Source organism: Acinonyx jubatus, chromosome C2 (assembly GCF_027475565.1).
Source record: "Acinonyx jubatus isolate Ajub_Pintada_27869175 chromosome C2, VMU_Ajub_asm_v1.0, whole genome shotgun sequence".
NCBI lineage: Eukaryota > Metazoa > Chordata > Mammalia > Carnivora > Felidae > Acinonyx > Acinonyx jubatus.
In genome coordinates this window covers 92054456-92070120 of record NC_069384.1, presented here as the reverse complement: position 1 = coordinate 92070120, position 15665 = coordinate 92054456, and the positions used below count along the sequence as shown (strand labels likewise).

Here is a 15665-nt window from a genome sequence, read left to right as displayed (position 1 = left end):
TGATGAAATATTACATTATATTTTTAAAGTTACAATGATGCGAACACAACTGCACTATTAAAGGTGGATCAATGGAAAGGATACATGTCCCTGAAATAAGAGTTTATTGTATGATAAATGTAGTACTTTAACAATTTAATAAGATTGTTAACCTATGATGATAAGATAGTTGGTTAAATACTTAGGGAAAATTAGATGTATATCCTAACCTTATATCTACATAAGTTTATAGGTAGATTCAAGAGTTGAAAGTGAAACCATCTCAAAAACCTGTAAGAAAATGGAGATGTAGGTGGTGAATGTAGAATCTGGTTATTTGTTTTTTTGATGTTGAGTTTTGGGCATTTGCTATGTATTTTGGATACTAATCCCTTCTCAGATATATCAGATATATGATTTACATTTTCTCCCATTTTGTGGGTTGCTGTCTCCTATATTGAATGGTGTCTTCTGCATATTTACCAGTTTTTATGAAATCCAATTTTCTGGCTTTTGTTATTGTTGTTACCTCTGCCTGTGGTGTTGTATTCAAGATATTGCTGCTAAATCCAGTGCCTTGAAAATTTTGACCTCTGTGTTCCTTGTCTTTAAAGGTTTTGTAGTTTTAGTTCTTATATTTAGATCTTTGATCCATTACAAGTTAATTTTTGTATATGGAGTAAGATAAGGATCCAGCTTCATTCTTTGGCTTGTGGATATTTAGTTTTCCCAGCACCATTTATTGAAAAGACTGTCCTTCTCCTGTTGAATAGTCTTGATGCCCTTGTCAAATCATTTGACCATATTATTTGAGGGTTCATTTCTGGGCTCTCTAGTCTGTTTCATTCCATTCTATTCTGTTTCTTAGGACAGTACCATATTATTTTGATTACAGTAGTAGGTTTTTAAACCAAGAAATTTAAGACTTCAAACTTTGTACTTTTTCCCCCCAATATTGTTTTGGCTATTTGGGGTCCCTTGTGATTCTGTATGAATTTTGGAATGAACTTTTTTTTTTGCAAAAATATTGGGATTTTTGTAGGAATTTCATTGAAGCTGTAGATTGCTTTAGGTAGTATTGACATCTTAATATTAAATCTTCCAGTTCATGAACACAGGGTGTTTCTCCACTTATTCATGTCTTTAATTTTTTTCAGCAGCATTTTACAGTTTACAGTATATGTCTTTCATCTCTTTGACTAAGTTTATTCCTAAGTATTGTATTTTTTTGATGTTGTTATAATATTTATTTCTTAACAAGAAGAAAGTAAAGGCACTTTTTGTTCAAAAATAATGAAATAAAATTAATTCTCATCTAATCAGAAGAGACTTTTATCATTTGTTCATCAATAGTAATTTCTTTGAGTATCCAATGATATGGGAAAAACCAATAACATACAGCGAATTGGAAAATATAAGATATAAAAATAGAATGACTCCAGTTTTGTTAAAATAAAACATTTCGTGCATATAGAAAAGTATATGTAAGGAGTATGTTTAAATGTTAATAGCAAACAGTCACTACATTTGTGGAAATTTTTATTTTTAAAATTTTCTTCCAAATTTTTTATAATAGATGTGATTTTTTTTTTTTAACTTAGAAAAAAAATTGTGCGTTTAAAAAAAGGCACGGTTACCTGAATGGGGTTAGATAAGCTGTGGACTCATTAGCAAATGGATGAAGTGGAATGAGAGGGTCTAGAGCTGGCAGGGTGGATTTGCTTGTTTTAAGAAAGTTTGGCAAAACCAAGCCTGTCTATGTGGGTGTCAGTGGTGAAGAGCCAAAAAGCAAGCATTTATAATTGTAGAATATAATATTTAAGGCTGTTTGTAAAGGAGCTTAACATTTTATTTCAAAGGACTACTATGCATTATCTCGTTTTATGATTCCTGTGGGTTAATTATACTAGATATTTTCTACATTTTGTAGATGAGAACATTGCCTGAAAAACCAATATTCACAGGGTTGTATAAGAGTCTCTCTAGCCACAGAATGACAGTGCTGGAGGATAGTCTTAATAGTGCTAGATTAGCGGGGGAACTTGCCGATGGCCTAGATTTATAAATTTAAAGGGCAAATTGGTATAGAAATATGCAAAACCTTTTTGTCTAACCTGCTTTTTTTGAAAAGCCCAAATGTAATTTGAGCAAGTGATATTTTGGGTTACTTGCAGATTAGTTGTCTCATTTAAGGTTAATTTTGACCAATGGTTCTTACATGAAATCTTTGACTCCTTTTAGAATGTAACATGAGCTATGAGCCCACTCCTCAGAAAAATGTCCTTTGCATTTATGCATACACAGAGATTTGCACATGATTTCAGGGAGGTTGCATACCTCCTGATTTCTATCCATTGCCACTTCTAGGAGCTCTTGATCACAGGTTTAGAACCTCCAATTTAGAATCTACCTAGATGTTAATTGAGGAAGAAAGGAAAACGTAGGAGAAAGTCTATGTTTTAATTTTAGATAGATTATCTCAAGAAAATTGTTTTTGATATTGGTTTTACAGCAGGCTTTATGCTTAGACATTTGTCCACTAAGTTTCTAGCTTGTTGGTTTTAGTGTTGTTAAAAAGATTTTATACTGAGTTCTTTTTCCAGTTGCTTTGGTGTCCATGGTCCTTGCAATGAATTTTTCATTTAGTGAATGCTAATTTTTTACTATCCTTAAATTAGTACATTTCAGAGTAGAAATTATGTGAAGCATATAAAAAATCTTGAGTAACTTCATTTATATATACTTCCGTGTATATATATGGAAGGTTTGATTTTAGAAACAGTCGTGTATTTTTATTTTCTATTTTACTTACTTATTTTAAAATAATAAAAAGTGTTATATTTTCAACAGGAGAATCTTATTTACAGTGCTGATCCAGAATCCTTTGAAGTAAATACTAAAGATATGGACAGTACATTGAGTAGGGCATCTAGAGCAATAAAAAAGACTTCAAAAAAGGTGAGTCATAGTGAGCTTATTATTTAATATGTCTCCAAGATGTATTTTTCAGAGTATATTAAAATTATATTGCCACAGACATCAGTGTAAGGATAGTCTGTATAGCAGAGCTGTTTTCTTGGTTCTAGGAAATGGCCCATAGAGGTAATAAGTTTTATTTCAGCACGTTCTATAGCGCTTGTTATCCCTTCCATTGATAGTGATACTTCTGTGACCTGTGCTTCAGTAGAAATGTACTGATGGTGGCTTAGATGCAGATATGTGTGCACTCATCTTAAATATTGTCTCAGATATTTTTCAGCAAAGGGCACATGACAGAGTCAGGAGACCTCGGATCTATTCCTAACCTTACGTATGTTTCAGTCTTCTAATGATGAAGATCACTTCCCTTCTTATCAGAGTTGAGGACTATGTAAGAATGTTGGTAATGGGCTTTTAAAAAGTAGAACTAGCATTATAATATTTTAAGCAAAATTTGCTGCCATCATCTGCTAAAGTTACAATTTTCTGTTGTTTGCTTTTGAGGGGAGGCTTTCTCCTTTATTTAACTATCTTTGTATCTCCAAGCATTTAATGTGTATGATATATAGTAGATAAACATGCTGAATAATGATTCAGTGAGCTCCTTCACTTTTTAATAAATAAATCGAGGTTCATGTGGCCTTGGGTTAGAGATTTCATGAGTAAATTTTAGCAAAATCAGATAAAAACCCAGATTTCTCCTCTTTGCAGACCCTGTTTTCCCTCCTACATTTTTTCTCCCATCGACTATGGTCCTTTATGAATGCAGAATGGAATAGTCTACAGTGTACTACCACAACTTTTCACTGTTTTGTCCAAAGAGATTCTAATTCTGCCGTATAATCTTTGTAGAAAATCTTCATGTGTATTTGGCTTTGTTTATGTTCTTACCAGTTATATTAGATTTATTAGGCTTAATTTATTAGGCTTAATTAATTGTAACTTGTTTTAACTGTAGGTTACAAGAGCGTTCTCTTTCTCCAAAACTCCAAAAAGAGCTCTGCGAAGAGCCCTCATGACATCCCAAAGCTCAGTGGAGGGAAGAAGTCCTTCCAGCAATGACAAGCATGTAATGAGTCGTCTGTCTAGCACATCATCATTAGCAGTAAGTGACTTTGATCTAATGGGCTAAATGACTTACTCACATTTATGGAGTTGGTATGGAGTTTGTTAACTTTTTGAAGATGGAAATGTTAATACCTCCATTTTTTTTTTAATCTCTAAACTTCTAACTTGTTTATTGGGTAAAGGTAACTGAGAAAAACTTCACTTAATGAACTAGAGATATAGAGTGTAGTTTGATATGAAATTTTATTGGGATTGAGATACATTAAAAAATCTCTCAGAAAAGAAACCTATTTTAATGAGTCCCATCACTTTAACTCATGTAAATAATGATGGTTCTGTTTATGTAGATTGGCTCCAATAAGATAGCGGAGATTGAGGGGTTTTTTTAAACCTAGAGGTTTTTTTTAAAAACCTAGTTCTGTGACGAGTAGAATATAAACTCTGAAGCTGAAGGATGATATGGATTCTAAATTCATGTGTATATTTTTAAATGTTTCCTGAATAATTCAAATTTCTAGTGGTGTTAGATGTATTTGATATTTAATATTGGGGACATTTCTAACATTCTAAGTATGTGAGTGATGTATTTGTTGTTTGTAAAATTATTATTGATCTAACCTACTAAGGTTAACAAAAGCAAGTAACACTTCTTTTTTTTTTAAGGTTTTTTTTTTTTTTTTATGTTTATTTTATTTTTGAGAGAGAGTGAGTACCCGAGCGTAAGCAGGGGAGGGGAAGAGACAGAGAGCGAGACATAGAATCTGAAGCAGGCTCCAGGCTCTGAGCTGTCAGCACAGAGCCCGACCCGGGGCTCAAACTCACAAACCTGTGAGATCATGACCTGAGCTGAGGGTGGCGCTCAACCAACTGAGCCACCCAGGTGCCCCAAGTGACTGTCACTTCTTAGTTGTGTGTCCTTCAGCAAGTTTCTTGTTCTCTTATCTTCCTTTTTGCATCTGAGAAAAAAAGAGGTTAATAGTACTTAACCATATAGTGCTATTATAAGGATTAAATACACACACATACACACACATATATGTATGATGTGATTTTATATGAGAGGCAATTTGAATAGTGGTTAAGAGCATGAACTCTGGAACTCACATGTTCAAATCCTGGCTCAGCTATTTGCTAGCTGTAGGACTTTTGGCAAGTTATTTAAGGTCTCTCTGTTTCAATTTCACTATTAGTAAGATGAATTTAAAGTAGTAGCTGCAAGGATTATATAAGTTAATATATGAGAAGTGCTTTGAACAGTACCTGGCACATCATGAATGGTCTAGAGTTTTATGAGTGGTCACCTCTTATATAAAATTTATAGATAAGGTACATAATATTCGATAATTCTTATTTTTTTAAAGCCAATTAAGTCTTGGTTAATACATCAAAGACTTACAGTTGAATCTATGAGTATGTTTATAAAAATTTTGGATGAAGGTTAGCCTTCCAATGGGAGCGAAGTTGTGCCTGATATTATAAATTTGTGCAAAGAAATTTGATAAATGAAAATGAATTAAAATGGACAAAATACAGTTAGGCCAAAGTACTATCCCTTGTTTACTTCCTGCATCTATAGTAACTATTATAAACATTTCTCTTCAAATGAATATAATTGGACTTTATGGAAAATTTTTAGAAAATTATTTATAATTTTGTCACTCCTACGTAGATAATATAAGAAGTACCTAAAATATCTTTAAGACATTCATGTCCTCTTCTCAATTGCTTATTTCTGTTCTAATAGATTGCCCATTTTGTTTCCACAAGCAATACAGTTGGATTTACTAAGTATGCTTATGTACAGTGCTCAAACTCTACTGGTGGGCGCTCTCAAAACTCCTGGTTTTGATCTATACGTCATTCTACCTCACAAGCTAGCTTTTCAGAGATACTAGACGGAACTGTTGATTTTTCAAATTTGCAAAAAAGTCCTATCCAAGTCATCTTTGACATTTGTGAAGAATTAGGAGATATGCCAGCCAGTAATGGAAACAAGCCTCGTGAAGTTTAATGTGAGCTTATTAGCTATTTGAAATGTGTATTTGTGAAAAAAGAAAGTATTCTTTCTTCATTGAATCTTTATTAGGTGGGTGGGGACTTTTGAATTCACAACTTTATACCTTCTTTGAATTCACAACAGTTTAGGCTTAATAGAGTTTGTGCTATGTGTTAGGTGTATTGACACATAAAGATATTTTTTGGTAGGTAATTTACTCTTAAGTCCAGAAAAAAGTCAATCCCATTAGAAATTTTCCTGTTTATGAAAATGATCGTTTTAAAGAATAGTAATAATTGTGATCTAAAATGGATTTTTATTCCAAATCTGATTCTTAATCTTAGATTTATGGCACTTACATAAAATTTTGCTTTTTAATATGGCAGATCATAAATGTTTCACCTAAAAATAAAGTAAGCTTTTATACTATCTACTTAAATCATCTTTGTTATCACTTGAATGGCAGTACTTTACCAACCCAGCTCTTTAAGCACTACATTTTACTACCTTGTTGATGAGAACTTACAGCCAGCTACCTGCGGACTCTTAGTATGGTTAGCCATTCATGTATGTTAAAATAAAGTAGTAGCTTTCTTTAGAACTCATTTTGATTTACACGCACTCTTAGATTTTGGCTGTTCTTGTGCATGTTTTTTTGTTATTGTTGAAAATTCTGAGGATATTTAACTTTGACCTCTGAAACCATAAGTTTAGATAGCTTAGTAACTTAATCTCTATTATAAGAAGTGCTGCTGTTTTGCTTTTTATATGGAGCAAACTTACACACACACACACACACACACCTATGTATGGGTTGCGCACATGATACAGACTCTCTAGGAGTGTATGACCTTTAATCATAGAGAATTATTTCTCATGAAGTAATTTCACTCCTCTGAATTTTGCTTTATGATTAAGAAGAAACTACTAGGGTTTGTTTTTTTTTACCTCAAAAACTTACTAATTTATAAACTTTTAAAATAACCTGAAGTTATTTTAGTACCTTCCTAGCAGTAAGCCAGTATCTATTCCATTTGAGTTAATATGTCGTTAACTAGTCCATTTTTTTTTCAGAATGCTAAAATAGTTTTATGTTTTCTCCCTATCCCCCTCCCCTAATTTAAATTCTTTTATTTATTTGAAGAGGTTAGAATTTTCAGATGTTTTTTAATTAATTGTATTAATTTTAAAATGATATGCATGATCCTAAACTGTGTTATACTTTTTTAAAAGAAAACTTTTAAGTATAAAATATTTGTCTTGTTTTTACAGGGTATCCCATCACCCTCCCTTGTCAGCCTGCCTTCCTTCTTTGAAAGGAGAAGTCATACTTTAAGTCGATCTACAACTCATTTGATATGAAGCTTAAAAAATCTTAATTTAGAGCAACTTATAAACACTTCATACTTAAAAACTGACTTAAATGGTACTTGTCATTAGCACTTGGGGAAAGCTGGAAAGAATGTAGGTAACACTAAACTATGCCATTTGATTTTCTTCTTTAAAATGTAAGGTTAACCTCTTACATTTTTTTAAGTAATTCATGTAAAAAATTATATTGATTTTGATGTAATTTTTCTCTTCCCTCGAGTCCTTCAATCAAAGACCAATAATTTAAGTTATTCACGATATTAGTAGCTTTGCAACTTGATAACAGTAAATAAATTTTATTGGTGGATGCAAAATACCGCTGTGAATCTCTTTGTATATAGTGTCAATGAATGAATTTTTGGAAATACCTATTTGTGTATCTCAATTTGTGAAGAAATTAAGTGATATCACAGTACTTACTAGATAAAAAACCACAGATTCCTGATTAATAGTGGGGACTTGTTTCACATGTGCTATTTGAAACAGTTGTTTAACTGCTTCTGTTGCAGTTTATTTTATTCTCAAGTGTTTTCGAGATCTAGAGTGGATTTTTAAAGATTTGCCCTTATTAATAAGAATAATGGTTAAAGGAGATTGTTTCAAAATACTTTTGCAAATTGAGATAAGGACAGAAAGATTAAAGAATAATGTATATTTTGTCAAACATGATATTAGGGTATACTTATAACTTTTTCAGAGACCATATATTTTCGGTGATTTTAGCCACTAGCAAATCTTCACTTAGTTTGATAGTGTGTGAAATTTTATTGTGAAGGATAAGACCATGGGAGAAGTTGTGGGATAGAGTGTTTATACTTTTTATGAAATAATTCTAAAGTTGGCGCCAGTTTTACTAATTTGCTGTAAAATACATAGGTATGTGTATGGTCTACCTTTTATTTTGGTCCTATAATTAAATGTAAAATCAAAATACATTTATTTGCTGTTGTAAAATATTTTTCAAACCCTGATGTTAATTTTCACAATAGTTTTTGTTTTTGTTTTATAGTCCGTGATAACAAAATAATCAAGTTCCTATGAATAAATGCACTTTTAGTTCCTATCTGTAGGGAGTACTGCAAACATTTAATTGTCATTTAACAATTTCAATCATCTCCTTTATTAGTATAACTGACTATATAGATTTTTTTCTGTGCCACATATTTGCCATTTTTAAATAGTAAATGACTATTGATATATTTTAAAAGCAGTGTATTAGTAAGAACTTTGTAAATAAATACTTAAAACTCAAGTATATCTTGTTTCATGTTTTAAACAATTCCTTTACACAGATTTTCATAGCTCGGTATGAATGCTTGCATCTACCTCTGCTCTCATATATTTGCTTGCGTATTTATTTGCCTATTCCTTTCTCCATTAATATTTTTGACCATTACATCTACTGAGCTTTATGTAGGATGACAGCTTTTAATCTAGAATCTATTTTGCAGAATGGGTGTAGTGAATCCTATGATAGTTTATATAAAATTTTGTGTTTATGTGCATGTATGCATTTTTCTGGCGGAAATTACACAGCTTTTATCATTTTATTAGAAATGGAGCTGTGATTCCCTCCAAAAGTATGGTGTTTCCAGTGAGAGAAAATAACCTGAGATAAGGCATGAAGTTGGAAACATATTGGATGAACACTGGCAAAATATTAGCAGGTAGTTAATTTTAACTTTAAAAGGAATGCCTCTAGTTTTTCTCATGATACCTGCTCTACAACTAGTATTTTTGTTATATCCCCGTTATCAATTAAAGACTGTTTGTATGGGGGTGCATGGGTGGCGCAGTCAGTTAGGTATCCACTTTCAACTCAGGTCATTATCTTATGATTCGTAAGTTCAAGCCCCACATCGGGCTGTCAGCACAGAACCCACTTCACATCTGCTTCTCTTTCTGCTCGAAATTCTTCTCTCTCTCAAAAATAAATAAACATGGAAAAAAGAAAAAAGACTGTATACTTAATCTGTTAAGATGCTTTATCATGTATGGATATTAAATATAATTAAGCTTTCCTTCTCTATTGAGAACATGTTTTATTTAGTGATCTTTAATCAGTTGCATTACAGTAATACATTTTGTAATGTTAATCTATTCTTGTATTTGCAGGCTACACCATATAATTTTCCACATGAGGTATTGAACATAGAACCATAACAATAAAGAATCACATTTATGAAAGAGATGTAAGAAAATGTTAACTCTATAACAAATTTGAAAATCTGGAGGACCTAGACAAAGTATAGCCAAAGTTCACTCAAGAGGAAGTAGAGAATTCTAATGGCCCAATAAAGAGCACAAGTTAAATATGCACTGCTAAAAAAAAGATGCAAATTCCAAATGATTTTAAAGCTGAGTGCCAGCATTTAAAGACTACTTAATGTATAGTAATAGTCATACTTTGCAGAATTAAAAAAGATTGTCAGCTATCCAGTTCATTTTGTGAAGTTAACATAAACTTTATATTAACGTTTTAAAAGGATAATGTAAGAAAGAGAAGTACTGATTAATTTCAATTATGAATATAGAAGCATAAATTAAATAAATTATTAACAATTAAGTCTAGAAGTATAATTAAAATAACAGTCCAGCCAAATATATGACCATTGGACTGATTAATAAACATGGTAAGTCTAGATCGACATAATGATCATGGTAAATGGAACATACTTCTCTTGACTGAAGGAAGAAGGATCAGTCATGTGACATACAACATGATTACAGGATAATGGTGCATTACATTGATTTGAAATCTGAATATATCCTCATCTATTGCTTTAGCCTTCTTAGACTAAAACAGTTTGATTCAAGTTTATATCTCAACTCAGTACCATTAGGGAGCCAAAATGGGAATCAGTTTCCTAGATGGCTGCAATATTAATGCTAAAGAGCCTTTTGAATTGTTTTAGGGATTTTACTGCATCAAATAGTGTTCTTTCAAGAATACAAATGTGGTTCAACATTTGGAAGTTTACCAGGATGACTTATTGACAGTTTATAGGAGAAAAAAAAAATGACATCAATATTTTCTATAAGGTCATTTAGTAAAATTCAGCCACTGTTCTTCATAAAATTCCAACTAAGGACTTTTGGGCAATATGACTAAATACATTCAGAGTGGGTGTCCTTCTAATAGAAAAATTAAACGTTTATGAAATATTTATTTACTTAGAAAGCACGTGCAAGCAGGGGAGGGGCAGAGAAAGAGAGAGAGGGAGACAGGATCCTGAAGCAGTCCCTGCGCTATTAGCACTGAGCCTTAGCAGGGCTTGAACGCACAAGATCGTGATCTGAGCCGAAGTTGGTTGCTTAAACAACTGAGCCAGCCAGGCTGAAATATAATTTAAAAATAATTTTAGTATATAACTGAGGTTAAAATAAAAATATGGAAATCTCCAGGTGTGGGAAACTGATAGAAATCTAAGCCAATCAATCAAAATACAGGTTTGTGTTTGTGGTGTGTAAATGACAAGTTGTGTCTAGAATGTATGTGCATATACAAAGGGTTAAGAATGACCAATCAGTTGAAGGAGTGAGAGAACTTACTCTATCAGAAACAAGGTTTATTATAAAACTAATAATCAGGGGCTCCTGGATAGTTGAGTCAGTTAAGCGTCCAACTCTTGGTTTTGGCTCAGGTCATGATTTCACAGTTTGTGAGATCAAGCCCCTGCATTGGGCTCTGTGCTGATAGACGGAAACTGCTTGGGATTTTGTGTCTCTGTCTCTCTCTCTCTGCAACCCCCCTTCAAAATAATAAACATTTCACAAAAATAACTAGTAGTCAAGACAGCGAGATATTGGAAGGCTCAGTGCACTGAGCACAAATAAATTAATGGATCATAATTGAAAACCAATAAACTAACAAAAGTGGCACTTTAAAACTGAACACAGTGAACACATTATTCAATAAGTGGTGCTGAGGAAAATAGGTATCTTTTGTCTTTAAAGAGAAAAATCTAATATCTTCACACTCTATACAAAATGAATTCCAAGGGAATTAGAGATGTAAATATGAAAAGTGAAACTATAAAAATTTTACTAGATAATATAGGAGAGTATCTTAATCTGTCTGGGGCTGGAAAATGTTGCTCAAATGTGTCACTATGTTTAAGATAATTATAGTAAGAAAGACTGATAAATCTGCATTAAAATTAGGAACTTCTTGTCCTGAAAAGACATCATTAAGAGCAAAAGTCACAGAGGAGATGTTCACAATACACATAGCTGATAAGGGACTCACCTAGAAGTGGATTATAAAGAACTAAAAAGCCAAAAATATTAGACATCCCTGTAGAAAAACAAGCATTTCATAATTGAAAAAATGATGTGGTTAATATTGCTGGATCGTATGGTAGTTCTATTTTTAATTTTTGAGGTACTTCCATACTGCTTTCCATCGTGGCTGCACCAATTTACATTTCCATCAATAATTCACAAGAGTTGGCTTTTCCCCACATTTTTACCATCTCTTGTTATCTTTTACCTTTCTGATAATAGCCAATTCTAACTGGTATGAGAGGATATCTCATTGCATTTAAATTTGCATTTTCTTATAATTAGTGATGTTGAGCACATTTTTATACCTGTTAGCCACCTGTATGTATTTGGAAAATGTCTATTCAGGTCCTCTACTCAGTTTTAATTGGATTGTTTTCTTTCTTTGCTATTGAGTTGTATGATTATGTATTTTGGATATTACCTCCTTATCAGCTACATGATTTGCAGATATTTTCTTGTATTCATTAGATTGCCTTTTCATTTTGTTGATAGTTTCCTCTGCTGTGCAGAAGCTTTTTCATTTGATGTAGTCAAAGCTTGTGTATTTTTGCTTTTACTGGTTGTCTTTGCTTTCAGTATCAAATCCAAGCCTTACCAAGACCAGTGTCAGGGAGCTTACCACCTATGTTTTCTTCTAGGAGTTTTATGGTTTCAGGTCTTCCTTTCAAGTCTTTAATCCATTTTGAGTTAATTTTTTGTGTATGGTGAAGATAGAGGTCTAGTTTGATTCTTTTACATGTGGCTCTCCAGTTTTCCCAACACTGTTTATTGAAGAACCTGTCCTTTCCTCACTGTATAGTCTTAGCTCCTTTGTTGTAAGTTAATTGACCACATATGCATGAGTTTATTTGTGGGCTCTTCGTTTCTTCCATTGAGCAATGTATGTTTTTATGCCAATGCCATACTGTTTGTGTTACTGTAGCTTTGTAATATAGTTTGAAATTGGAGGCCGGGGGTGATGGCTCCAGCTCCATTCTTTTTCAAGATTCCTTTGGCTATTTGGGTCTTCTGTGGTTCCCTATAAATTTTAGGATTGTTTCTTCTTTTCTTGTAAAAAAAATGCCATTGTAATTTTGATACAGACTGCGTTATGTTATGATTGCTTTGGATAGAGTGGACATTTTAACAGTATTAATTCTTTCAGTCCATGAGCATGGAATATCTTTCCATTTATTTGAATCTTCTTTAGCTGCTTTTATTAATGTCTTGTAGTTTCAGTGTACAGATCTTTTACCTCCTTGGTTAAATTTATTCCTAGATACTTTATTCTTTTTAATGCATCATTCGCTCCTTTTATAAAAAGGCTTTCCTCCTTTGGCTTTTGTGTCACTACTTTTTTCCCTGCTACCTGTTGAGTTACATCTCAACAGATCTCTTTAAGTGCATAAAATAATCTTTTCCCATCCTTTATATGTAGATGCTCCCCAAATAATCCATCTTTGGTTCTTATTTCTTTGTTTCTTACATACACTATACTATTTTGTGTATGTATGTATGTACGTATGTATCTCTATCCCTACATCTATGTCCATGTATCTATTTATAATACATCCCCTGATTTAAAACCATCTCACACTTTGTAGTTTTAAATCTGAGGTCTCTTCTCCTTCCTTCACCCCTGTAATACTGTTTTTTTTCTCTACAGCTTTCTGTGAATGGCATTACCATCCACACTATCACCTGAGCCAGACACCTGAGAATCATCCTATGTTTTGGCTTGTCTCTCTTATTTTTCATAGTCAGCCAGCTGATCCCACAACCGTAGGGTCTTATAAATGAATCCATGCCCTCATCTCTATTCCAACTGTTATGCTTTATTTCAGGCATACATGACTTTCTCCTGGATTTATGTGGTAATCTAATCCACTCTTAGCTTCAGATCCGCAAAAGCACAATGTGGAACAAGACTTGTATTCAAGGTCGTGGTGGTGGGGGCGGAGGGGGGGGAGGTTTGTTGTTTTTGAGGTGGTTTGTCTTGAGGAGTAGCAATGAAGAAACAGAGGGAAAGCCAACACAGTTTGCTTTATCAAGTTGGCCACTTGATAAAGTGAAAAAATTTTATTTGTTGTGTGAAAGGGGGAAGATTGATTTCTCTGCTTCCATCCCCAGTTTTTTTAGGTTAGGTTTCCAGCAGTTCCAGGCAGCATGTGCATGAATGTCAAGCAATTTTGGCACCACAAAGCCTCAGAAATGGCCTGGGGCAGAAGTGAGGTAGGTAGCACATACTCCAGGAATGGCTTCAGTAAGACAGAGGGGTTTTGAGGTAGATTAGGAAGTGTCTGATTTCCCTTCTCACTGATATTTTTCTTCTCCTTCTATGGTCCATCCTTTAGAGCCAGAGTAATCTTCCCAAGCCTGTTTAAAACGTTGTGATGTCTCTGCTAGAGACTTCCAGAAAAATGTGGGCTTCTTAGCATATTACATTGGTCCTCCCTTTATGATCTGCCCCCATTCTACCTCCTTAGGGCCCTCACTCACCACTTCCTCTAGGAAACCTTCCCAGAACATTCCTCACTCTTATTCTGGCTCCTTATCTAGACTGTACCCTCTTCCTCAAATGCCCACCCTCTCCTTTTTTGCTGAAATATCCTCTCCTTTAAGAAGCCTTCCTTGTCACTCTATATCTCAGGCTAGGTTAGTTCCCCTTCTGCATGTTCTAGCAGCATTCTGTTTGTTTGCCTTCATCACAGTACTTATATTTTGTTACTTTTCGGGGGTCGAATTTATCTGTTAAACTAGATTGTCAATTCCTAGCACAGAACCTGACAGGTAACAGATGCTCACTAACTTGAAATTGTTCCAGTATATCGGGGAAAGTGCACCAGCTATATCACTGATGTGAAGAATAACCACATTCAGTGTATGTCTAAATAGCTTTGGGGTTTTAGTTCCTCTCGGCAGGTATAAATTGAACATGTTCCTGTTAGATGTGCCATAGGAAGATGCAGATTGTAAACATCGTATGGAAGAGTGTTAGGTAAAGCGAAGAGAAAGGGAGCAGCTCTGACATGCTGCAGTGGTCCAGAGAGCAGTCTTGTTGTTGCTGATGGAAACTGCTTGGCTGATCGCCTGCCTGGAAGAAGTGCGAAAGCTGATAACCTCTGTAGTAATCCATCGGAGGGAGTGTTTCAGCCATCCACATACACTGCCTCCACATGCTGAAGCTAGAAGAGCAGCCACAGGAGCCTGGATGAAATCGGGCTGCGGGCCAGGATCATTTTTGTAGAGTTTGAAAATGTGACATAAGGCACTAATATCGTACCTCCCCAGGATTTGAGCCTCGCTGCCAAGAGGAGTGGCGTTGCTGGAAATAGCCCTGGGAAAGTGTGGCAGAGACCTGGGAAAATATTGTAGGCTGCGAGATTATTTTTCACTTCCAAATAAATCTGCCAGGCTGAATTCATTTGCAAAAGAATAGATTAAGCTTGATTTGTTTGGCTTTTGTGGTTTCAACTTCCCTAGAATTAATTCATGCCAAATTCATTATAACTTTATTTTTTTTAAGCAAAGAACTGTATAATTTTCTACTTGATTAAAAAATAATAAATGCTTATACTATTTCTGGTTTTAGTGTTTCTAATGGTTACTTCCCTAACTTTAAATAATAGAAAACACTGCTGTTTCTTCAACTGTCAGCTTTAGGCATTATTTATCAGCTGAACTTCTGACAGGCTGAAAAATACTTCATCTACGTAAGCCCCCAGCTTCCACCTCCACTTTAAAACAGTTGTTTTTTTTTTGTTTTATTTCTTTATTCTACCAGGTGGAACAGCATCTCCTAATTCCCAATGATTGTAGATAATATTAAACTTATGGGGTGCTTACTGTATGCTGGGACCCATTCTAAATACTTCATTAACTCATTTATCCTCACACTGGACCTAAGAAATCAAGATGATTTCCCCCATTTTCACACATGGAAACTGAGGCACAGAGCAGTTACGTAACTTGCACAAGGTCACAAGTTAATAAGTGGTAGTGCTGG

At 33.9% G+C, this 15665-nt stretch overlaps 1 protein-coding gene across 8 annotated transcripts in view; it reads left to right on the top strand.

Annotated features, from left to right (window-relative positions):
* ECT2 (epithelial cell transforming 2) overlaps nt 1–10589 on the top strand; it is a 65581-nt gene extending 54992 nt beyond the window's left edge. For 4 of the 8 annotated variants that reach the window (XM_027061425.2, XM_027061426.2, XM_015088570.3 and 1 more), the window contains 3 exons: nt 2830–2937; nt 3917–4063; nt 7295–7707. In XM_027061425.2, coding sequence (XP_026917226.1) covers nt 2830–2937; nt 3917–4063; nt 7295–7384 — 345 coding nt within the window. In that variant the 3' untranslated portion in view covers nt 7385–7707. Of the gene's footprint in view, nt 1–2829; nt 2938–3916; nt 4064–5770; nt 6039–7294; nt 7708–8947 lie in introns of those variants that run through there. The other 4 variants (XR_008297811.1, XR_008297809.1, XR_008297812.1 and 1 more) reach the window with 2 other exon arrangements.
* The last annotated feature ends 5076 nt before the right edge of the window (nt 10590–15665 follow it).